General features: G+C 41.0%; 1 protein-coding gene across 1 annotated transcript in view; it reads left to right on the top strand.

The window, feature by feature from the left end:
* Positions 1 to 25,453, top strand: part of LOC143280246 (SCO-spondin-like) — a 73,862-nt gene that overhangs the window by 23,593 nt on the left and 24,816 nt on the right. The window contains 9 exon segments of the mRNA XM_076584879.1: positions 303 to 467; positions 1,369 to 1,533; positions 2,280 to 2,444; positions 7,778 to 7,942; positions 9,078 to 9,364; positions 11,211 to 11,244; positions 15,680 to 15,844; positions 17,929 to 18,093; positions 21,160 to 21,324. Coding sequence (XP_076440994.1) covers positions 303 to 467; positions 1,369 to 1,533; positions 2,280 to 2,444; positions 7,778 to 7,942; positions 9,078 to 9,364; positions 11,211 to 11,244; positions 15,680 to 15,844; positions 17,929 to 18,093; positions 21,160 to 21,324 — 1,476 coding nt within the window.

Below are 25,453 nucleotides of genomic sequence, written 5' to 3'. Positions count from 1 at the left end.
TATTTTTACAAATCAGGAAACAGTTGTCTTTACACTCCAGTTTTGCCTCTGATGAAATGTCTTTTTAATTCATGCAGTGAAAAGATTTCGAAAATGACATTCACAAAGTCTTTTATTTATATCATGATATGGGACAGCATTCAAAGTTATTTGGATCTGAACGTAAAATGTATGGTTTCTTTTCTCTAAAAGAAGACAATAAAAAGGAAGAAAGAAAAGACAAGAATGTGTCATTGTGTCCTTGAAATAAACGATGATAAAACTATAATTTGTCTTATAACCTCAACATTTTCCCTTTATAGTTGATGGGGTATGGCTGCCCTGGTCTCCCTGGGGCACGTGTTCCGTCACGTGCGGTGATGGCACGCAGTACCGTAATCGCACGTGCGACGGGCCTTACCATGGCGGTGCCGACTGTGTCGGTAACTCCACGGAATCTCAGCACTGTCACCCACGGATGTGCCCCGGTAGGTGTCTTCAACTGTTCGTATGTGTGTGTTAGGGAATGGGGGTGGGGGGTGGATTCAGGGGGAGAAAAAAGGAAAGGGGACGGAGGGTTTGGGATGGGGAGGGGGAAAGGTGGGGAGTAGGGCAGAAGGTGTTGGGGGGATGGATACAAAATGTAAGTTCGTGGGTGAATTGGATTCGTGTTTTCTGGGATTTTCGTTTCTTTACTTTTGCAGTGTTCAGACAATTTTTCAAGTGGCATTTTGCAGAAACGGTTCTTTTGATGATATCTCAACGTTGGGAACTGTACTACCAAAATGTCTCATTGTTTATTCTGCAAAAGTATTGAAATAATTTCCTTTGGGGGTGGGGGGTGGGGGGTGGGGTAGGGGTGGAGCGGACGGGTGGGGGGGGGATAAAAATGATAAAAGAAAGTGTTGCATGTGGAGGAGGGGAATGACCAGAAGGGTGGTTCGGTTAGATGGGGGTGGATGGAAGATGGTGTCTTTTCTTGATATATCCGTGCGTGTACACGGACAAATGTTTTCAAACACACACGTGCGCGTGCATTCTTGAACACAGACACACACACATAACACAGACACGCACGCATGTGCGCGCGCACGCCCGCCACGCACACGTAGGAGGAAGGAGAATGAAATGAAAGGTGGTGCCAGAAAATTGGTGAATAATCCCCACAGCCCATCTCTATCAGCACTCAGTGTGGTTTTCTTCCCCCCAAGTAGTGCAGAGCTAGAACCGCCACACCCCATCGGCATCCAGAGACGTGTGAACCATAGCATCTCAAGTCAGACCACGTGGGGCTGCCAGCAGCCAGCATCATCCACTTTGGTGCTCCTGCCCGCTAGCCTACATTCCGAGTGGTCTGACTTGAGAAGCAACAACTGCTGACTATTGCAGTGGATGGTCACTGGATGGACTGGGAAGCCTGGTCGGCATGCACGCGCACGTGTGGCGGAGGCTCGCGCACGCGCTCTCGTGAGTGCTACCATGCCCAGCATGGTGGCAAGAGCTGCGATGGAAACGGCTCCGAGACCGAAGACTGCCAGACTCAGGGATGCCCAGGTAGAGTGCTTCATCATCAGTCATCATCTTAGTCGTCGTCGTCGTCGTCGTTCGTTGTCATCGCCATCTTCATCATCGATTTTTGTTTTTGTTTTTGTAATGATGCTCAAGTTTTATTTAAAAAACGGAAGAGCAGATAAATTATGTAGAGTGTTTTATTTAGCTCAGGACCACAATCGTTCAAATTAAGACTTGCAACACCACCACCCCTTCCAAATACTGGTAAAACCTTATGTGCACTTTTGTTCTCGTTATTTACATATTGACCACTCGTCCTGAACAGTGTTATTTATTTATCTGTTTATTCACTTATTTAATCATATGTTTTAATGAATTAATTTATTTATCTATTCATTTCTTACGTAGTCTTGACTTGAAAAATAGCATAGATAAAATATCAGATGTTGCTGTCTTCAAACATAGCGAAATTGTTGAGCAAATCACCGGAGGTTCGTCTTATTGATTAACTTCATTTAGTAGTTTGAAAACAGAAGTCATCTTGAAGAAATCGAGGTGATGTGGCAGTATTGATTTTCATCAGGTTTCTTTTCTTTTCTTTTCTTTCTTTTCTGTGTGTGTGTGTGTTGATAATGCTGACGGTATTTGCAGAACTAATTACTGTTCCATATATGTTATTTATTTATTTTTTCCTATTTGTGTGATTGCCTTCCTTCAGTTACGGCTGATCTGACCTAGCGGCGCAGAGCAAGGGCGTCATAATTCCATACTGTTTTTTCTTCTGCCAGTGGACGGCTTCTGGCTCGAATGGATGGAGTGGAGCCAGTGTTCACAGAGTTGCGGAACCGGGTCGAGGATTCGAACCCGAGGCTGCCAGGGGCCCTTCCACGGAGGGGCCAACTGCACAGGCCCCTGGGACCAGCAGGAAAGCTGCAATCCCAAGCCGTGTCCAGGTATCACAGCCCCCCCCCCACCCCCGTTCACCATTCCTTCCCCACCCACCCACCCACCCACCTCCGGCCCCGCAGACTGTATGGCGGGGCGACGTGGTTTTGTTTATTCAGATATATGCCTCATGTTTTTCACTATCTGGTCCAGAGTATATAAACACCGAGGTACACGTGTACATGCGCTCGTTTTGTGGTCTTGCTGTGGCGAATTTGGCACAAGAAGCGTGTACGTTATTTTTTCGTTTCTTCCGGATTGCCTGTTGAGGAATGATTCGTTTTATTTTGAATTTGTGTTTTGCAACTTTATGTTGTGTGTGTGTGTGTTTTTTTTTTTTCTTTTCACGTGTAAGCCTTTACGTTCATATGGATCGTTCAGTTATTTATTTGTTTTTTTGTTGTTGTTGTTTTTCATGGACAAACCGACTTGATGTCCATTTTTATGTTGCACTCTCACAAACAGGGCAAAATCATGGTTTCCTCGAAACAAATAAGTAGGTCCAGCTAACGCGCGATTTAAACTTAAAACTAAAAAGGCCGAAACTAAAAGAAAAAATTGGCGGGCAAGCGAAAATGAAGTAGCAGTTTATAGTTTGCACGTGAATGTATGCTTTGTGTATATTACTGACCACGACTTTCTTCTAGTCATGTCAAAGTTGCTCCTCTGTGGATCCCTGTCATGTCAACTCGACGACGTGGCATAGCAAGATGGCCGAACACCCGTGAGAGTGTAAACGTCGGGTAAGACATGTGTGCTGTTTTTCTTTCTGTGTGTCTTCCTTTCTTGTTGATTATTTCACGCGCCGCGCGCGCACACACACACACACACACACACACACACACACACACACACACACACACCACACCACACCACACACACCACATCACACACACCACACCACACCACATCAACATCATACCACACCCACATCACACCACACCACACCACTCCACACCCACCCACACACACACCACACCACACCACACCACGCCCACACCACACCACACCACACCACACCCAATATGCATCGATTGTTACATGTTCAATAATGAATGCGAAATAGTTGACCTTCCCCTTGAAAAGAAGGAAACACTTATCGTAAAAGAACGACCCTGTTCCATAGAAACCAATTTAATGCAGAATAATTTTCTTCTTGTTTAATTTGACTTCATGATTGCCATCAATGTGCCCGCTTAGCACGTTGGGTGGCGAATATGTAGTTCTGCTGCGTTTGTTGTTTTTGTAGGAAATGTAACCTACAGCCTACTTGCTCAGATGGTTCATAGAATTCGTTGAACTGGTGTCAAGATATGGACAGGTCATCAGTGAACCCTTTCTTTGATTTGCCTGCGACATTCAAAAGGCCAGAAGAAATTTGTTTTCCAATATTCACGGTTTTTCTTCTTTTTCGTTTGCTTGCTGTGTCTCAGTCATTCTGTATAACAGTCGTGTGACTTCATGTGTCTTATATCTGCATATATTTGCCTCACTATCTGACTGTCTGTCTATATCTGCCCGCCTATTAATCGGTTTGTCTGTCTGTCTGTCTTTGATCTGTTTGGTTGTCAGCCTGCTTCTGGTGTTAGAAGAATAACCAGATATTCACTAATGACGTTAGCATTGATGAGGCAAAATCCATTTGTGATATTAAACATAAAATGGGCCCATTAGCTTTTATGTACTATTATCCTGTACTGTATTACATTGTATGGTATTTATAGTACATTTGTCACGAGTTTAAAAAAATCACCACCACCACCACTTAGTACAATTTGCAGCAGGTTTCAGTATGTCAGCAAGAGTTTTAAAAGTTATATTCGAAGAAATTCAGATTGATTTTGTTCGCCAGACTCTGATCTGATTATGTAAAGACATATTATCCAGAAATCCAATTTTAGTGAGTTATGAACTGGTAAGCATGTGAACATGTCGAATGTGCTTGTCTGTTGGTTTCTTTGTTTTCCAGTTTTAGGAATCGTCAGGCTGTAGGCCTGTTTCTTTTAAACGTTCGTTCTTTTATCGGAAGTGTTCGTGTACACACATCGTGTCTGTGTGTGCGCAAGCGAAATGATGTCGCTGAGTTAAAAAGAGAGCCAGAGAGGGAGATACAGAGAAAATTATTATAGATAAGTTGCATGCAGTTGTTCGCTCAGTTAATCATTTGAACCCGATAACTGGATAGAAATAGCCTGTAATCGAAAACTAATGTTAATGTGAATATTGCCACGCCAGTTTCTCAGGAAATGTAGGTTTTTAGTATTCATGTTATTGAAAGTACACCATTTTCATTCATGAAAAATGTTGATGAAGTTGTCATTTCTTGCTTTACAGAAGTGATCGTCAGTTCTGCGGGGAAGAACAAGTTTTCTTTACTGTTAAGAGGCTGACGGAGCTGTCCTTTCCCGTGTAGAAACGCCAGGTAAAAACGAAAGACATGGGTACCTCATCAAAGTGTGCAGTGTGTGACACTCACCGAGAGTGCAATTTAACTCCACGGTTTAATCACATAACCATAATGGAATGTAATTTTTGGAGTTTTATTTTTTCTTGTATCTTTTACAGTTTAGTTGGTCCGAAGAAAAAGCCAGTGAGAGGTTTTGAATATCACATCGGTGCCTTCTCAGTGATTAACTCTGAAGTTTCTGGTGTGTCTTCTTTGATGGAATGTATTTCTTTATTCTGGAGTCTGTGGTACTTGTGTGCATCTTTAACAGTAATTTTCTGTTCACAGGTCTTATTGATCATCTGTTTGAATTCGAAAATAAACCTGCTTGTATCGTATTAATGTTTGCTTTCCCGCCGATTTGAATCTGGTTTTCAATCAAACACTAAGTAAAATGTCAGCGAAATGACGTTCAAAGAATGACGACGCGAAAGAACACCTCGGCATGTCTTTCAAAATGTTTCATTTCTTTAACGTATCATTTTATCGATCTGCACCCTGCATGAATTTTAAACACATTTTTGTCCATAGCAAATTAGTGAACTGGTTGACCTTTTTCTTTTCCTTTTGTTCGTTTTGTTTCCTTTGAGAGACCATCGCTTTGCTTGCATGGCATGCATTTTCTTCTGGGTGATTATGGTTTGGGGGAATCTTTGAACTCGACACAGTTGTCGGACTCATTATGTTATATTTTGTTGACTTCTCTCCCTCCCTGAAACACCGAAGGCAGTTCACATCATTTCTGGTTCGTCTTTTATTGCACATTAGTATATGTTTATCGTTTTTCATACACACACACACACACACACACACACACACACATGTATATATATATATACATTTTTTAAAAATATATTTTAAAAATTATATTGTAATTCATATGTGGACACACATAGACACAGACACAAACACACACACACACACACACACACACACACACACACTCACACACACACACACACACACACACACACATATATATATATATATATATATAGTTGAAAAACCAACACCTATTTTGTAAAACAAACAAACAAACAAAATTTAAAATGTAACGTGATATATATATATATATATATCACGTTACATTTTAAAAATTCACCACCTCGTCGATCTCTAAATCAAACTTACCTTCCTTTTGAATGCCCTCTTTGTGTATTTGCGGTTCCTTTTCTTGTGCGTTGAGCTGTACTATTTTGGGTTGTTATATTTTGGGTGTCCACGTTCATGTCAGACACAGTATTTACCGAGAACTTTTTACGGACTCCCACCTCCCTCTGTTTATCTACTCCTGTCAACCCTCTTTGGCTTCACTGGGTCTCACCTGTATCTGTGACTGATTTATTACGATGGTGGACCACGTATCTGATGAAGTGAACCTTCTGCAGGGGATAATGTTGCTGTAGATACCACCTTGACCTAAATACTGAGGTTATTGGTGGCAGATATGTTGACATTTTATAACTGGTTTTGTTTGTTCGTTTACATGATAATGTGTTGTTTTTCAATTCTTACAGTGATGATGAATGACATGAATACTTTATAGCGCCTGTCGTCAGTAGGAGAGCAAGCTCAAAGCGCTTTTACGAACACGGGGTCATTTGCACAACAGGCTACATACCTGGGTAGAGCTGACTGACGGCTGCCATTAGGCGCTCACCATTCGTTTCCTGTGTCATTCAGTCAGATTTCAGGCATGCACACATACGCACTCAGACAGACATGTAGCATTTTATGTGTATGACCGCTGTGTTTGTTTACCCCGTAATGTAGGTAACCATACTCCGTTTTCGGGGGTGTGCATGCTGGGTGTGTTCTTGTTTCCATGATCCACCGAACACTCAGTGACATGAACTACAGGATCTTTAACGCGCGTATTCACTGTACTTAGGACTGATTGTGTGTGACAGGTAAACTTCTGTGAACTGCTTGTCCAGTTTAGTTTTGTCTTCTTTTTTTCCTTTCTTTCTGCCTTTCTTTGACAAGGGGGAAAATTCGACTTCTACTCAGGTTGTACCGGGAGATACTCCCTCCTGGTTATACTTGTGCGTTTTGTGTGTCAGAAAAGAATCAAATTAAACTTCGAAATGAATGCATAAATGTTTAAAAATAATAAAGAGAGAGAGAGAGAGAGAGAGAGAGAGAGAGAGAAGTATTTCGGTTTGTACGAGTAGTAAGCTGCCCTTGCTTACCTGAATAATACTTTATTGCATTCGTTCATTGCCACTTCAGACTGCAGGCTACGTAGCACAAGCTTCTCTCTCTCTCTCTCTCTCTCTCTCTCTCTCTCTCTTCCCTCACCCATTTTTGAAAAAAAAAGAAGAAAAAAAGGTTTAATGATTTTTTTTTAGCGAAAATACAAAAGCGAGATTTACATGACACAACAGCTGAATCAGCAGTAACCTGAGATCTTAGATCAGTTTATTGATGTCGGCATTTTGATCCACGTGTTTTTATCCACACTTATTGTATGATATCATCAGTTAAACCAGACGTGGTCTGGAATTAATATCCTACGACATCAAGCATTTTAGACGTTGACAGTTGCCCCTTAATTAAGTCGATCATCCATCAGTCTTTTTTGTGATGAATCTATGTAAGTTTCTGTGACTGACTTTTTTTTCTCAAAAGAGAAAAGCCACTTCCTCTCAAAATGCATCCTGAAGACAGAAAGTGATAGAAATGGAAAGAAAAGATGGTTTTTTTTTTGTAATCTTAGAATTAGATAAAGAACATACATGGCGCTCGTTCATTCATTCATTCATTCAGCTATTTACAGCGGAGAGATAAAGAGGGATGCGACGCATTCTAGCTATCTTCTGAGACAGTTAAAAGTATCGTAACTCCAAGCAGTGTTAGTTTTGCTGTTGTAGACTGCAAGCTGTTGTGTTTCAGTGGACGGCGTGATTCGTGACTGGTCGACGTGGACCGATTGTTCCTTGACCTGTGGAGGGGGTGAAAGGTCAAGGACACGCGAGTGCCACGGGCCTTTCCACGGTGGCGCAGCGTGCTCGGACCATCTGCATGAAAGGGAGCTGTGCAACGAGAAACTTTGCCCAGGTGTGTTTCTCTCTCTCTCTCTCACACACACACACACACACACACTTACAGACACCCCCCCCCCACACACACACACATATATATATATTATTAACAAATAGTAAAAAGTGGTAACTATCTCCATTACACAACGTACACAACTTCAAGTCAGTGATGCTTACGCTACCGATTCAGCTAGCACACAGGTAAATAAAAGGTACATTGGAACAGACACTTCCTCAAAAAAGGATATATAAGTAAGCACCCATACTCGGACGGAGACTCTTGTTGTTGTTGACAGATTATAAAAATTATAGAACTATGTGAATGTAAAGTCAAGTGATTTAATACCACACCTTATTTTCATTCATTCGGGAGTTGGAAGGGATTACGTTTAATTATGTAACATAATACAAAACGGAATTTTTTTTTTTTTTTAATATCATGCTAAAATTTCTTTCCTCCCTCCCCCACCAAAGGTTTGAAGGGATCATATTGGTGATGAAAAAATCAAGTTGAAATAAGTGCTTGAATATCATGTTTAGTTTCGTCTTTCCTCACCATTATTATTATTATTATTATTATTATTTATTTATTTTTTTAAAGATTTGACTGGATTCTGTCAGTTATGTAGAGTTACACAAAATCATGTAAAATTAGGTGTTTGAATACTATGCCTAATATTCTTTTCTTTTTTTTTCTTTTCCTTTTTGTGTGTGGGATTATGTGATTCATTGTTTTCGGGGTTTTTAATAATGTTTTTTTAGACCCGTTCTCAGGCCCCTTGTAGTCGGCTGGACTGGACACAGCCAGAATCAATACGAGAACAGGTGGCTCAATACATGTTCGGTGAAATGTTGTTATTTTTTCCTCCTTTCATTCGTTTTCTCTCTCTCTTTAAAATTTTTTTTTTTAAAGTATCAGCATATGTGGTGTTGCGTATATGGATCAGTCCGCACGCTTAATTTGGCACCTCCTTGAAACTAAAAACTGAAACAGTTGACAATCTTTTTATTTTTGATTCCCTGTCTCTCTCTCTCTCTGTGAAGACTTTGAATGTACGACCTAAGTATTACCCCCCTTCAAAGGGGCTGTGGCCTTTGTGAATAAACCATCTCTCCCTCTCTCTCTCTCTCTCTCTTCTTTTCTGTTCCAGTGGACGGGGTGTGGCGGAGCTGGACCGAGTGGAGCGCGTGCAGTGTCTCGTGCGGAGGTGGGACGCGAGGGAGGGAGCGCACGTGTTACGGCCCTTTCCACCAGGGGGCCGACTGCACGGGGGATCGGGGGCAAACTGAGGCTTGTAGCACACACCACTGCCCAGGTCCGACCACCATCCAGCAGCTTTTTTCCCCATACCCACACCCCACACCCTGCCTGCCCTCTGACCCTCCGCCCCCCACCCCTCACCCCACACCTCACCCCATCCCCTCAGACCCTTACACCGTACCCCGTCCAATTTTTATCCCACCTCGTTTAAAAAAAAAAAAATTATCTCCTGTTTTTATCCGTTGTCATTAATTAACAGTTAATAAGTTAAATTCTTTCTTTCTTTTTTTTCATCATCACCATACACCAACTGACTTTTAATGTTTTGCTTTTCTTAAAAAAAAATTTTTTGACTATCAAAATTTGCATTCGTGGATATCACTTGTTATTCAAGAGATTTTTTTTTTTTTTTTTTTTTAAATAATGTTTTGTTTACTACTAACCCCATCGTTTTTATAATCGAAACTAACAAATTTTTCTACGATTCATGTTGATTTTATGTCAGTTTTTCTTGATCACTTAACGATATTGAGTCACTCGTATCAATAAATAATGATCAAACAGTATGTTTATAGTTAATGGCAGATAACTTAACAAGTCCATTCCCGTTTAAAAAAAAAATGTTTTGATAAGAAAAAAACTACCGATGTGTATCTTAAGTATTTCTGTCGTTAAACTAACAAATTTTATGGTCAACCACCCTGTTTGGGAGAGAAAAAAATAGACTGGAGGTATTAACATTTTGTATAAAGTGCGACTTTTTGCGTTTTGATTATTAAAAGGGAAGGGTTTGTATCAAATGAATAATGTCGCTCCGATAATAATTACGTAGCCATACCTATGCTGGTTATTGTCATTGATTAAAACACGATGAAAAAATTGAGCAAACACTTTGAAAAAAATGTTTTATGTTTAGAATTTCTTTCAGTGGGCTGTATTCAAGACCCTAGCTCTTTCTTGCACATCCCTGGAAAGAACGGTGAGTTAAGAGACACATTATATAAGGATGATGCCAACCACACAATATGTAAGGATGATGTCAAAACAATTTCTCGTTGCGGCACAACAGTAGCCCAACACTGTGGTGTGTATGTCTTTCGATGCCTGAGCTTGAGAGTATCATCTCCAACGAATATCCCATGTTCTTCAAGAATGAAGCATTCGAGTTCAGAATGAACACATTTGCGCTTTAGATCTTCAAGAACAATGCAGTACAGAATGACGTTGAATACTGGCTGTTTTAAAGTACCCTGGTGGCAGAATGGTTAAGACGTTCATCTGTCAAGACTGAGTCCGTGAGGGTCTGGGTTCGAATCCCGCTGTCGCCCTTTCTCCGAAGTTTGACTGAAAAATCAAACTGAGCGTCTAGTCATTCGGATGAAACAATAAACCGAGTTCCTGTGTGCAGCACGCACTTGGCGCACTGAAAAAAGAACCCATGGCAACGACAGTGTTGTCCTCTGGTAAAATTACGTAGAAAAATCCCTGCTCTGCTAGGTACACAAATATGTATGCATGCACTCAAGGCTTGATTAAGCGTGTTTGGTTATGCTGCTGGCCAGGCATGTGCCTGTAATATGGATTTGTCCGAACGCAGTGACGCCTCCTTGAGAAACTGAAACTGAAATCACCGCCCGCTCGGTCATCCTTCCTGCCATGTTCAGGCCCGAACCGTCACTGATCCCCAGAATCCTCTGCCTGGGAGTCTGTCGTGGACGTCAAGCGGCTGTAACAATGACGTGGTATTTGGCATTTGAAGTGACGACTGTCCATGACGATTTACAAAAAATCCAGAATCGGCATCACGGTGTTTCTGCGGTAGAATGTAAGTCTACAAGACGGCAAACAGAACTCTATGAGGTCAAATTATGTCTGAATTTCACTGTTCCTAATTGTATGCAATCAGAACAATTTGACCACGCCAGGAAACGACTGTTTGGCGGTCACAAGGGTGTGTGTGGTGGGTGTGGTTGAGGCGAATGATAAGCCCACAAAAAGCGTGGCACATTGGTATGTACTTCAGGTATTCGTTTTGGGTCGCTTCTCTGGACTTCAAGGTCAGGTGTGCGTAAGGAATGTGAGATGTTTACCGAATGAAGTTCTATGTCTGTTATTCAGGGAAACGTCATTCAAAAAAACTACTTTCTACCTGTCTAAAGCATCGGTGACAGCTTTGAAATGACCGTGTCGTGAGGCGTTAGATTTAAAAGCGAGTGGCTTAAACTACCACTGGCACTTTGTGAATATAAGACAGAGCAAAGAGCCTTTGAGATATGAACTGAAACAATGTCAGGAACAACACTAAACGGTAGACACAAATAATCATACAAAACAAACCAACAAAACAAAACAAAAAAACAACAACAAAATAACTCCAACAACAAAACGACGCAGAAAAAAAAAGAAAGACAAGAAAAATGCTGTGCGATTTTTAAAAAAAATAGATAAGGTTTGATTTTTGAAATCAGATTTAACGGACGAGAATAAAGCAAAACATACCGACAGAAACAAATAGGACTGTTGTCATGTACATCATTACGGTGCAGAAAACAGCAAGATGTCAGAAACAAATGGGGCTGTTGTCATGTACATCATTATAGTGCAGAAAACAGCAAGATGTCAGAAACAAAGGTGGCTGTTGTTGTCATGTACATCATTACAGTGCAGAAAACAGCAAGATGTCAGAAACAAAGGTGGCTGTTGTTGTCATGTACATCATTACAGTGCAGAAAACAGCAAGATGTCAGAAACAAAGGTGGCTGTTGTTGTCATGTACATCATTACAGTGCAGAAAACAGCAAGATGTCAGAAACAAAGGTGGCTGTTGTTGTCATGTACATCATTACGGTGCAGAAAACAGCAAGATGTCAGAAACAAAGGGGGCTGTTGTCATGTACATCATTACGGTGCAGAAAACAGCAAGATGTCAGAAACAAAGGGGGCTGTTGTCATGTACATCATTACAGTACAGAAAACAGCAAGATGTCAGAAACAAAGGGGGCTGTTGTCATGTACATCATTACGGTGCAGAAAACAGCAAGATGTCAGAAACAAAGGGGGCTGTTGTCATGTACATCATTATAGTGCAGAAAACAGCAGGATGTCAGAAACAAAGGTGGCTGTTGTCATGTACATCATTACGGTGCAGAAAACAGCAAGATTTCCAGTTCAAATTACCCAGTGGAATTCGAGGAAGCTTTCGGATTTCTTATTCATTTCTTTTTTTTTTAAATGGAACTACACACCACGAAATCACACAGCTGCAGACTACATCCTGCGAAAATAGGGAACTACGCACAGGTAAGACAATCTACTTGCTCTGCGAAAACTCTGTGCACCTTCAAATCTGACATCACTACCAGCTTCCTCAGAGAGTATCACCCTTGTATCTTTTATCCACTGACCAAAAACATCAGCAAAACAAAGAGGTTTTGCTCTTGGATTTGATGAATAAACCGTTTATTACATTCATTTACTCCTCTCTCTTGATTGCCGACTTTTCCTAATAGTTCATGAAACTCTGCAAGTGGAAAAAGCGGGACCCTGTTTGATAGGTGTCTTGACAGTTTATTAATGACCAACGGGACTGGTTTCTCTGTTCGTGGACTGTTTGACAGATTTAAGACTCTGTCAGCATGATCCGCGAACATCCTGGTCAACTTCAAAGTCGGCGATACTAAGAGAAGCAGCCAGGATGGGTTCAACCATTAACAGCATCCGTGTTCCACACACACAGCCTTCACACTTCTTTTGTTGTTGTTGTTGCTTTCATTTCCTGAATGGTTGAAGTTTAAAATGGAAACGTTTTGCTGGCTTTTGTTACGGATTTTTCTCACTTTGAACAACTTTCGTGTATACACTTTTTAAAGAATCATTATTCTTATGTCTTGCGGTTTTGTTTTTGTTTTTGTTTTCATTGCTTATTTCTAGCTTTCACTTTTTTTTTTTTTTTTTGCCTTCAGTCATTGTATCCAGTAACCTTCTCAGGGTATCCACTGTTGTGCTTTAGTTAGAATTGACTAACAAATTGCCTCAGCAAGTCGCAGACCGCCTGGTTAATTTCCTATCCTTCGTTTCTGTTTCATTGCTTTATACGCTCAGTAAGCATTTCTGCGATATTTTGTTTTCCATTGAGAAGCCTTATGCTGGTTTAAGTATTTTATGTTTCCATGTAAAGCACAGCGCAGTGTGTGTGTGTGTGTGTGTGTGCGTGCGCGCGCGCGCGCGCGCGCGTGTGTGTGCATGTGTGTGTGTGTGTGTGTGTGTGTGTGTGTGTGTTCTTTTCTAGGTGTATGTGAGAGGGAAATATGACTGGTTAATTGTCATCATGCTTTGTTTTGTTTTTCATTGTTTGTTTTTGATTATTTTATTTTATTTTATTGATATTCATATTTGATATGATATATATTCATATATTGATATGATACCTTTGATTGTAACTGTTTAACCGATAATGTTTTGTTTGTGTTTTCTTACTCTCTTTCCGTTCACAAGCATTTGATATATGTCATTTCTCCACTGTTTTCGCCTGGTATCATGATATCCTTTCCCTAACTTTCACACAGTTCGTTTCTTTAAGCTTTCTAAATCCTGATTTTTCATTCGATATAACTCGTGTTCGTTTCACAAATTTTAGCTGGTAAACCTAATCAATCTTTAAACCAAACAGTCGTATTGTTGATTGAAAAACTTACGCATGGGATATCTCAAGCCTTTATTAACCTGTTAAATGTACCCATGCACATATGAAAACGAAACAAAACCCGTATCTTCAGTATATAACACAATCCATCCCAAGTTCAGCCAATATGAAATGGATATCACATGGTATGAATTGAAAGCAAGCGATTTTTCCATTAAAAATGTAAATGTAACCTTGCATATTTATGTCAAATGCCGAGAAGTTCAATATGCAAACAAATTTCCATAGGTCAGTAAATATGACGTGTATTTTACATGGTATGACATAAAGCAAGTGATTTTTTCCTTAAAGAAAAGATTTTTTTTTGTTTATTATTTCGTTTATTTATTTATAGTCTGTTCATCTAAGAAAGAAAAGTCTTCGAAGTACAGTTCTTTCCTTCCCCCTTATGCATTTTTGCCAGAGAGATCAGGTGTTTCGTAAGGTCCGCGCAGGGCATAAAAGCTTTTGGCGTGAACACAGTACCAGACACAGGAAGTAAAATTCCGCCGATGTAAGGAGTTTGTGGGAGAAGCAGATACTAGTTCTTCCAGTTACCACAATCTTAGACTGAAGATTCATGTCCCTTCGCATTATTTGGAACAAGAACGCCCAAGCTATCAGCAGTTCAGAAAACATAGTGTTCACATGTGTTTGGAAAGAGAGCGTCCACATTGTCAACAATTCAGACCTAAGCTTAAGTCATTCGTCTTTCGGATGAGATGATGAACTGAGATCTCATGTGTAGCGTGGACTTAGTGCACGAAAAAAAAAGAACCCACGGCAACAAAAGGCATGCCCGTGGCAAATGTTATGTAGAAAAAAACACTTGACAGGAAAACAAATACTATCCATATCACTGTAGCGACGCTCTCCCCGTGAAGAACAGTTCGAAATTCACACAGAAAAATCTGTTGTGACAAAATAAAAGAGGAAAAACAAAACAAAAGCAGTTATGTCCCCCAACCCTTCCACTATTTTGAACAGCAGCTTCCTGACTGTCGACAATTTAGACAGAATCATGTTTCCCCAACATGATTTAAAGCGTCCACATTGTTCAGGGATTCAACAAAACGAAGTCCAAATGGGTTTCCAGAAGCTCATTTATACACATCTCTCGTTCGTGGAAAGAGTTGTTTTTGGTGCAGTACTTTTACAGTTTCAAAGAACAAATGTGGAGAACTCTGATCCACTTACAGTTGTTTTTATCGTTCGTTTATTTATTTATAGTCTGTTCATCTAAAATGGTTTTTATGTTTGAAAGAAAAACATCTGTTCATCTAAGATGGTTTTTAAGTTTGAAAGAAAAACAATCTGTTACGTTCATTTTATAACTCTTTCATCGCGTTTGTTTCATCTTTGGTTGTATACATTTGGTCACGTTCTGCACGAGCATTTATGTTAATCACGGTCCCTTTCTGGTCTTCTCTGCCGTTTACTGGGACGTCACGTTTAAAGTGGACAAATCAACTAAGTTCTCATTTTCTCATATTGAAAAATCGTGTTTAGTATTTCATATTTGTGTGTCCTTCATATTTCGATACTGCAGTGTGTGTGTGTGTGTGTGTGTGTGTGTGTGTGTGTGTGTGTGTGTGTGTGTGTGTGTGTGCGCGCGCGCGCGCGCGCGCGCACATGCACCCGATTGATTCGTCCATGGTCAAGTTGCATGCAGTTTGTACTGTCTATCCTCAGCGCTTTTATTTAATTATTTGTTTATTTATTTATTTATTATTTTATTTATTCATTCATTTATTGCGCTTCGTCCACGCGTTGTGCATTAAAATGCAGTGTGTGTATATACTGGTCCCCAGTGGACGGTGAATGGGGCGCGTGGGGCCAGTGGGAGCTCTGTGACGTCACTTGTGGGGGCGGCACGCGGTGGCGTCATCGCGACTGTCACGACACGCGCTATGGCGGCGCCGACTGCCAGGGCCCGTCCCGTCAGTCGGAAGCGTGCAATGTTCACCTTTGCCCAGGTTCTGGAACGAAAGCGTTTCTTTCATGCTGGCTAACTGGTGTTCTCGAGCGAAGCTATAGGGCAACATGCAGTGCTCTTTTCTGAGCGTGTGGCGAGCTTGAACAAGCATGCGTGCGTGCGTGCGAGCTTGTGTGTGTGTGTGTGTGTGTGTGTGTGTGTGTGTGTGTGTGTGTGTGTGTGTGCAATCTCATGCTTGCATGTGATTCCCCGTGTGCGTGCGTGCGTGCGTGCTTGTGTGTGTGTGTGTGTGTGTTTGTGTTTGACAGTATTTTAACATATGATTTAAAATCTGCATATGATTCCTGTTTTTGAAAATGTTCAAAAATGATTTTCTGGAAAGATTTATACTGTGATTAACACAAAAAGATGTAAAGTCAGAGGGAGAGAGAGACAGGTGGTGGGGGTGGGGGGGCGGAAGGGGGGTATTTGAAATAAGTTTCGAGTCCCCCAAGATGAAAAATCCACATCGGAAATTACTAAAATCATCATGTTAGTCGTGATTGTTCTGTTGAACATTTACATGTATAAAATACAAAGGCTCAGACGAAAAGAACTGTCATCAGACAATGCCTGATTGCCTTGATGTCAAAGTCATTGGAGCCACTTAGACTTAACTATGACCGAGATTATTACAGCGTATTATATTTAAAAAAAAAAAAAGTGATTAGTGCCCGTTTTAATGAAGACTTTTTAGGATGACAGAATATACTTAGAAATGATAAACCTGATTCATATGGTCAAATAATCGAAACCTTATACTTCTGTCCTGACCAAACATTGTATTTTAAATGCTGAAATATTTTGCGATGATGTAGATTAATGATTATCGATCCACGCAGCATCAGTTTTCAGAATGCATGTAGAAATAATTTTTCATAAAATATGAATTAAAAGAAAAAGAAATACACGTAGCAGCATACCCTGAATGCAACTGAAATCCATTCGTTCATCCATACCCTTTCTTTTTAAGTCAAAGATATGGCGAAGGTTCTGGCAAATATGAAATGCTATTTCAGAAACATTGTTATTTCCATTTCCAAGAAAATGGTAAACGTGAAAATGATACAAAATATGTGTCTACTGCATGAACAGATATAATGCACTTACAAACTTCTGGAACGAAGGAGGGAGGTGGCAGAATGGTAAGACGCTTATCTGTCAACATAATGTCCGTTAGGGCCTGTGTTCGAATCCCGCTCTCACCCTTTTCCTCAAGTTTGACTGGAAGATCAAACCGAGCGTCTGAACATTAGGATGAGACGATAAACCGAAGTCCCTTTTGCAGCACGCACTTAGTGCATTCAAAAAGAACCCATAGTAGCCTAGGTATTTTCCCCTGGCAAAATTCTGTAGAAGAAATTACTCTGATAGGTACACAAATATGTATGCAATCAATACACAAATATGTATGCAATCACTCGCGGCCTGACTAGTGCGTTTGGTTATGCTGCTGGTCAGGAATCTTGCCTAGCAGACGTGGTGAAGGGTAGAATATGGATTTGCCCGAACGCAGTGACGCCATGGGAAACTGAAACTGGAACAAAATCAACTTGTAGCATTTTCCTGAAAGACAAAGCACGTTGGATCACAGCTCAAAGGCAGGATGAACCCCAGATATGTTTGTGACAAAAATCCACCAATCTCCCGGTTAACTGAATTTTCCAACAGAAACTAAACAAAAGCCATTCCAAGGTATAAAAAAGGACTGTATTTATTTATTTCATTTTTAAAGATTTCTCATTCAGGAACCAATCTGTTGCATAGTATTGACAAGAACTGCTGTTGACAAAAATTGTAACCTCGCGCTTCAGAAAGTAACAGCTATTATGGTGTTGTTTACATGCATGTTTTTGGAAAGGAAAATGAGACAGTTTTGATAATAGACATGCAAATGGAGCGGAGCTCACTGCTTTACCTGCAATATAACTTGCATTCAGCTTAGCTCTAGCTGTCCACTGGGAGTAACACACACACACACACACACACACACACACACACACACACACACAACCAACCAAAAAGCGAATAACAAGTCTCTTTAAAAAAAATCATTTATGCATAATCAATATAATTATGTATCAGTGGATGGCCTCTTCACCCTCTGGAGCCAGTGGAGTGACTGTGACGTCACGTGTGGGGGCGGGGTCAAAAGGCGCAGTCGCACGTGCGTTGGTCCGTTCAATGGCGGGCAGGACTGCGAAGGAGCGAAAGTAGAAAACCGCTCGTGCAACACGCACCATTGTCCCGGTGCGCTTTGTCTTGCGTTTGCATTGCTTGTGTAGATGTTTGGAGGAGTGTTGGCTTGGCATGGTGACGTGTGACGCTGTCCGAGAGGTGGTCATTGCTCTTGGCCACTACTGTTAGAACGCTTCATTGAAAACTCTGTCATGAAGGACTGGAACATAGTCAGTCTGGCATTTCAGTTTAATGACAAAACTGCGAAAGTATTTTTGTTGGAACACTTCATTGAAAACTCTGTGATAAAGTATTGGAAAGACCGTCAGTTTGGCATTTCAGTTTAACAACATTAATGTGAAACTATTCTCTTTTTATCTCGTAGATGACGAGATTGACTTTAGGTCGGAGTTAGAATTTTGTTCAACATCAGTGGGGATTATATCTACGTTTATGAGTAAGTTTGGGTTAGAATTCCAATTTAGGACGTTAAGTGGTTACCTTTTTTGTGTAATTCCAGGGAATGAGAACCTTGTGATTATCAGTGAAGTCCACAGCCCGCATGATAAAAGGGAAGAATGGTTGCATAGCAGTCAGCCGGTGAAGAGCCCTTTAAAAGAGAATGTGAAGGAAAAAAAGTTCAAAAACAGATTCGCAGTCTGAATATTCAACACGATCTGGCGACCAGGCTCTCAGCAGGCCAGCTAAACTTTCTTGGGCCGAGAAATTGCTCAAAACTTCGTTTCTGGACTTCGTTCACAGCTCTCAGGAGACGGGTAGCTTATTCAATCTTATGTTCGTGGAATCGGCACAGGAAGTGTCCCTTGCAGTGTAGTGTAAATGCGGGCGATCCACAAGGTAAACGCGCGATCGTTGGCTGGCCGTGTAAAAAGCGTAATTTTTTTCTGTTTAAAGCGACAAACATTTTACCACCATGTGCTTTGTAAATGTACTGTTTCAACTGCAAGACGTTGTGCTGGAACTACGAGGGGGAAAACGAAACGGAGCGATTTCAGCTTTAGTTTGCAAACAAAACGATGAATCATGATCAGCATTACCGTCAGATTCGGTTTAGAATTGACCGAACAAATATAACCGAAGGGATCTGCGTAGACCTACTTTCTTGAACGCGAGGGTCTGTCTCAAAATTTGACCACCCTGGCTGCTTTCACAATGCGATTTGCTTCTTCAGTTTCTTGATGCTATCATTTCATTCAGTTACTTTATTAGGAGAATAGATGCTTCGCTTGCGGGCTGCGCGCTTAAATTACAACCATCATCCACTAGTTTCGGTGTGATTCATTTCTCATTCGAGTGATTTTATTTTTCAGTTGTTAGCATATTCTAGGAAAGAGCATTGGTTTTGTCGATCTTTGTTTGAACTCCCACCAACAAATGTTTTTGTTATTTGTATATGTGTATGTGAGTGTGTATATGGGTGCATTCACTTCATGTATCATACTTGTGAGTTTTGTTTCACATCTATGTGTATGCGTATGTTGTTCTGTGTTTCCAAACACTGAAGCCATGTGTAGATTTGTTTAGTTTTGTTTCAAAGTGCATATTACCTTTGGATAAACAAACATTGATTTGCAAGTGAACAGACCCTTTTCTTTAGAAAATAATTTGATTCCTTTTAAACTCACATGTGCGAACAAAGTGATTCTATGTAATCACCCGCTCCTGGTTGGTTGGTTGTGTGTGTGTGTGTGTGTGTGTGTGTTCTCAGCAACCGCAAGTAGTGCAGCGATCAAAATTGTGATAAGCAGGGTAGGGATTCAGAATTCAATGTCACTATTTTGAAAAAAAAGAAAGAAAATTGAATCATCCTCATTAAAACTTGTATTATGACTGCCATGGAAACAACACGCTCCGTCTAGACATTCAAGGTTACAAGTCGAAGGTCAATGTCACTACTCGGCATTTGATTATAACAATAAGAGCTTGTGGGCATAAAAGAGATAAGGTCCAGTACCTTGTCTCCAGCAATTGTTGTACAGTGAACAGTCCAGGTATGTAAATTGAACAAAATCCCTAGCAAGTGTCAATGTCACGACATAGCACAATCGAAGAAATGATACAGAAGTATGACGGGGCTTGGTTTTCCTTCCAGTCTTAATGAGTCTTGGTCCCGTGATCGGTAAAATAGCCAAAAATATAAATGCTTTCAAAGGTCAAGGTTAGAAGTCGAAGTCAAAGGTCAAGATCGCTGCACACTGAGGTAACTACAGTGTCAGATATGGTGTCACGTTGCATGTGCTTTACAGTGTGTCCGGAGTTTTTCTATTCCATAATTCAGGTGTTCGGTTAAGTTGGGTTACACGTGCGTCTTGAAGTTCTTGCATTTCTTGTTTGATATAAACTAATAAAGGATTGTGGTTTTTGTTGCCAAGTATTAGCCACATGCAACATATTCCTTTCTTGCTGATTTTTTTTTTAACATTTAACTTTTCAAACGGCGATATTTAAAAAAATAAATAAACATTTAGATATACGCAAAGATGAATAAACGTATTTGATACGTGTATAAAGTTTCATTGCATTTATTTTGTGACATAGATTTTCTGTCTTAAGATTTATTGTATTTAGTTTATGTCATACTAATTTTCTATCTTCAGTTCGACCGTGTGCACATTGAATCTGCTGAGCATTCCAATCATGAAGAATTATACATTTTGCACTTATCAAAATAGAAATCGTGCATATATATTGATATGAACTGCAGAGCTGGGTTTCTATTCGTATGAGAGCGTATCGCATATAACACACACACACACACACACGCACACGCACACACATTCTCTCTCTCTCTCTCTCACACACACACACACACACACACACACACACACTCTCTCTCGCTTCCAACTCTTTTGTACTTCTGTCTTTTCATGTGAATACAAAAATAATGTTTATCTGAGTGGGGTAGGGTGGGGGAGTCGTTAGACTATTGGAATTACAACGCCCTGTCCCTGAACTATGTGAAGAGTAATTAGGGCTTCGCACAAAACAGTTCATCAGATTAATGTAGCTGTTGTTTAACTCACATACAACTACAAAATTCGAAATAAAACATTTTGAAGAAAGAAATAAGAAAAAAACCGTACTAAAATGAAGCAAGGGACTGCTACATGCTGACAGTGGACGGAGTGTGGGAGGACTGGGCCTCGTGGTCACAGTGCCCTGTGACCTGCGGCGGAGGCAGTCAGAAGCGAACCCGAACCTGCACGGGGCCCCTGCACGGCGGGGCCGAGTGCCCTGGACCTGCTGAGGAGACACAGGACTGTAATGAGCACCGGTGTCCAGGCGAGTCCTCTGTCGGTCTGTCTGTCTGTCTGTCTGATCTGTCTGCTTGTCTGAGCTATCTGTCTGGTTGTTGCAGCAGTCTGGTTGTTGTAGCAGTCTATCTGGTTGTTTAGGCTGTCTGCCTATGTGTCTGTATGCTTGTCCCTTACACATATGCAAACACAGATGATGGAAATTGGGATAAAAATATTCCTTTTTCATGTGTAATTATTACTTCCGCGATACACATGCATACTGGCCATCGTTGTGGAAGTAGGAATACTTTATTGGGATTCGGCGATGTTGAAAACCTACAACTTGCATCGTGGTTTTTGAATGGCATATTTAAATGTCAGTCAATTTTCAGGCCTAAATCGTTGAGATGTGAGAACTATTTTAAGTACGAGAACTATTATAAGAAGTATCTGTATTGTGCTTTGTGACCGTCGATGTAAACTGCTACAAAGTAACTGATCACGCAGTCAGCTTGGTAAAAGTATGAATTGTTATATGATCCAAACAGCTGTCAATGGTTGCGAGATAAAAGCCGAGATATGAGATATATTTTCGATGATAAACCAAGGTTCTTTAGGCCTAGTGCAGCATACGCTCAACGTCGGTAAAGGAGTCCCTTTGACAAAGATGTTCCATTGACAAACTTCTCTTGAGAAGAATGCGCTCAACAAGGGGAGTATTGCAAATCGATTGAATCGACGAGCAGTGCATCGTTGTGGTGACAGGTCTTCTTGAGGAGAACAGTTGGTATGTTTCACATTTTAAACTTTTGCCGTGACACTAAGGCATTTGCAGATCAGGGCATCTGATGGCGCATGGTTAGACTCCATGGACCGTAAGATAAAACTGGTCGGCTACTGTGAAGAGCACGTTCAGATGTGATCGACTTGATAACATTTGTCTAATAAAAACAGCAAGAAAAAACAAAAAGAAACAAACGAAACAACAAGAAAAAAAACACCCCCCCCCAAAAAACAACAACAAACAAAAAACCAAACAAACAAAAACAAAACAAAACAAAAAAACTAAAAATCAACCAACCCAAAAATACCAGTCGAATTAAAGTCTGGCCATTTGTAAACCATGAATTTCGCATAATGTTTGCTTTGTTGTTTGTTTGTTTTTGTGTGTGTTTTTTTCAGGTTCTTGGATGAATGCTTTATATTCTGCCAGTTTGGAAATTGGTTTAAAAAGACGTGTTTCTATATTTCTGACCATTTGAATATCATGGACGCTTCATGCACTGAGAATTAACGAAATCATAGAAGCATTGAGGAAAGTTAATATTGAGCTGCGTGAAGTGAATTTCATTCAACGATTCATAGTATGCCATTAGAAAAGCGCAAGTACAATTTGCATAGAGACATTTTGGGTCTGTTTGATTGCGAAGATGGAAGTTTTCGGAAACCTGAACTGTTAACAAGCCTAGCAGTTGTTTCATATATTGCACAATATTTATGATTTATCATTATGATACTTATCAGATTACATCGTAAGTATATTCGCATTGCTTTTACCAGCAGTTCAGACCGCTCATTTACATCAGATAACGGCGTTTGGTTTGTAAGGTTTATTAGAAACTGAAAGCACATACACGTGCGCACCCCCCTACCCCCCGCTTCAAGCGTGTACGCTAGCGTGCTCGGAGCATTAGCTACTTATGTGCACATCATATACACTTTAAAATCATGTTGAAAAGCAAGGTACTTATTGATAAAGACTTTCTGTACTTTTCTGCGTGATTCGAAGGGAAAATATCTTCATGACAGTTTTTCTGTGAGCGGAGATTGCTTTCTTAACTCCACTTTTTGTACCTGCATAATATAATTTGTCTCTGTAAAACGTGTGGATACACAGTGTGCTGTTCGCTGACAGATTTTGTCCTGTTGTTCGGTATTCAGTCTATGTTCAGCCATCTTTATGCAGACACTGTTTATTGAGATTTTCCTTTCAAAGTTCCATCGCTAAGTGTTGTGATGTCAGCAAGCTTTAACTCACTCAGTACGGCCAGTCCTCTCTTCTCCTCTACACAGACCCCTCGGATGTCCAGTGGGTGTCTGAATGACCCAACCTTTAGCTTCCGTCGTCAGAATTGTGGTATTCTTTGTCAATATTCACCTCTTCAGTATAAGAGCCTTCCGCTTGCAATATTTTGATGATGGTAACTGGGGTGAAACGCTGTTGACGTCGTCTCTTTCGCCGTTCGTATGGAGAGAGTTAACTGTTTGAACACTAATACCAGTACTTCGAGGTTTAAAGATAATACCTGACAAGCTAAATTATTCGAAATACTTCACCAGATCACCTACAAGATTATATTACAATCTGCGTACGGGGCGCCCATACCTTCTGCATCACTGGAAGCAAAACCTGCACCTGGTTTCGGCTGCTTAAATAACTGTATTTTTGCATATCCGTTAAGCATAAAAGTATAATTATTAAGTAGTCCTATTATGACCAGGAAAAAAAAGTGATATGCGATCTAGAAAGTTTTTCATTGCCAGGTGATAGCATGATAGCACCATTTTACAATAGGTTTGACACCGATAAATGCCTAACAGGGTTGTTTTTTGTTTGTTTGTTGTTGTTGTTGTTGTTTGTTGTTTTTTTTTTGGGGGGGGGGCACCATTTTGCGTCGCGTGTTGTTTCATGAGCTTAAAAAAAAATATACATATACATATATACAGGACTTTCTCATGTTTTGCGGCTCGTAAGGAAGTACCACATTCCCCCCTTCTCCCCCATTGCCCGGTCGCTCGGATGGTGGAACACACTAGGTGACGAGTGGGTGGGGTGGGGGGGGGGGGGTGTGAGTAGCGCTGCTTTGCTGCGACGTGCGGTCCTGGGGGAAATCATTTTAAATTTCACACTCACATTCTTTTTGATGATACGATAAGATACAATACGACACGACACGACACACCACATGACACGACATCTTGCGGTGCACCACAGAGTATCGTCAACACGATACATCAGGACAACCCCACAAAGCAATGATACCCGCTCGGTATGTTCTGGCGTTGTAGTAATCTGCTTTTGACACTGAACACACACACACACACACACACACACACACACACACACACATGACAGTGGATATTGCAAACAGCTGCACACCCACACCATTGCAGACCCTGTCCCCCAAACTGAGTGCCCGTGTTGTGTTGCTTGCTGGCGCGTTGCAAACAGAGGACGGCTATTGGATGGCTTGGAGCTCGTGGACCACGTGCCCCGTGTCGTGCGGAGGCGGGCACCAGCAGCGGGAGAGAGTCTGCGAGGTGCCCGTACCTGGGGGCAAGGACTGCCCAGGCGACGCTCTTCAGAACCAATCTTGCAGCACCCAGGGGTGTCCGGGTATACGGGGTGGCTGGGCGCAGCGCCCTCTGGCTAGCAGAGAGGCCGGTTCAGATTTCGGTCTGACCCCCCTTCTCTCTGTGTGGCAGACGGCAATGAATTCTGATGGGGGTGGGGGGTGTTGGAGGGGGGTGCGGAAGGGGTGGGGGTGGGGGGCTGGTGGCGATTGTTAGCTGGCTTTCAGCGTTCTGTCAGATTGTTTAATGTTGTTGTTTATTTTTCAAAAGACTAAATTCCAGTCTGCGTGATTTGTTTGTCTATTGGTCCCTGAAATTATCATCTGAAATCACAATGTTTCCCTTTCGTTTCATCTGTTTCATAACAGGAATGAGTGTTGTTCCAGCTGGGAACATCGTGTAAAAACACAGCGTGCCGCGTCGTGCATTTAAGTGGACAGGATACTGAAATCTTGATCAACATTGAAATTGGTGGATGAGGTGGTTTGTTTCCTCTTGTTCTTTGGATAAATCTGACAGGACCTGATACCGCTGATGTGAAGGATTTGGAGTGAATGCAAATATAATTCAGTACATGTATGCGTATATTCCCGCTGCCGCAAAAGTGCCTACTAGGATGACATACTGCTGTCGTTTGTCATGCAGAACTGGAGCGATGTCATGGATATATCTCGCTGCTGATTGCTTTCTAGGTGTTGCAAAATACACGCTGGATTTCTCTTTGACTCCCTGTACAAATGTGATGCGCAACCTCGCGTATAAGCTGCCCATCATCCATGATGTTTTGTGCAAAAAGAAAAGAAAGTACATTGATATATACT

This window comes from Babylonia areolata, chromosome 3 (assembly GCF_041734735.1).
Source record: "Babylonia areolata isolate BAREFJ2019XMU chromosome 3, ASM4173473v1, whole genome shotgun sequence".
Lineage (NCBI taxonomy): Eukaryota > Metazoa > Mollusca > Gastropoda > Neogastropoda > Buccinidae > Babylonia > Babylonia areolata.
Note: the sequence above shows the minus strand (reverse complement) of the source record. Positions and strands in the feature narration are given on the sequence as shown.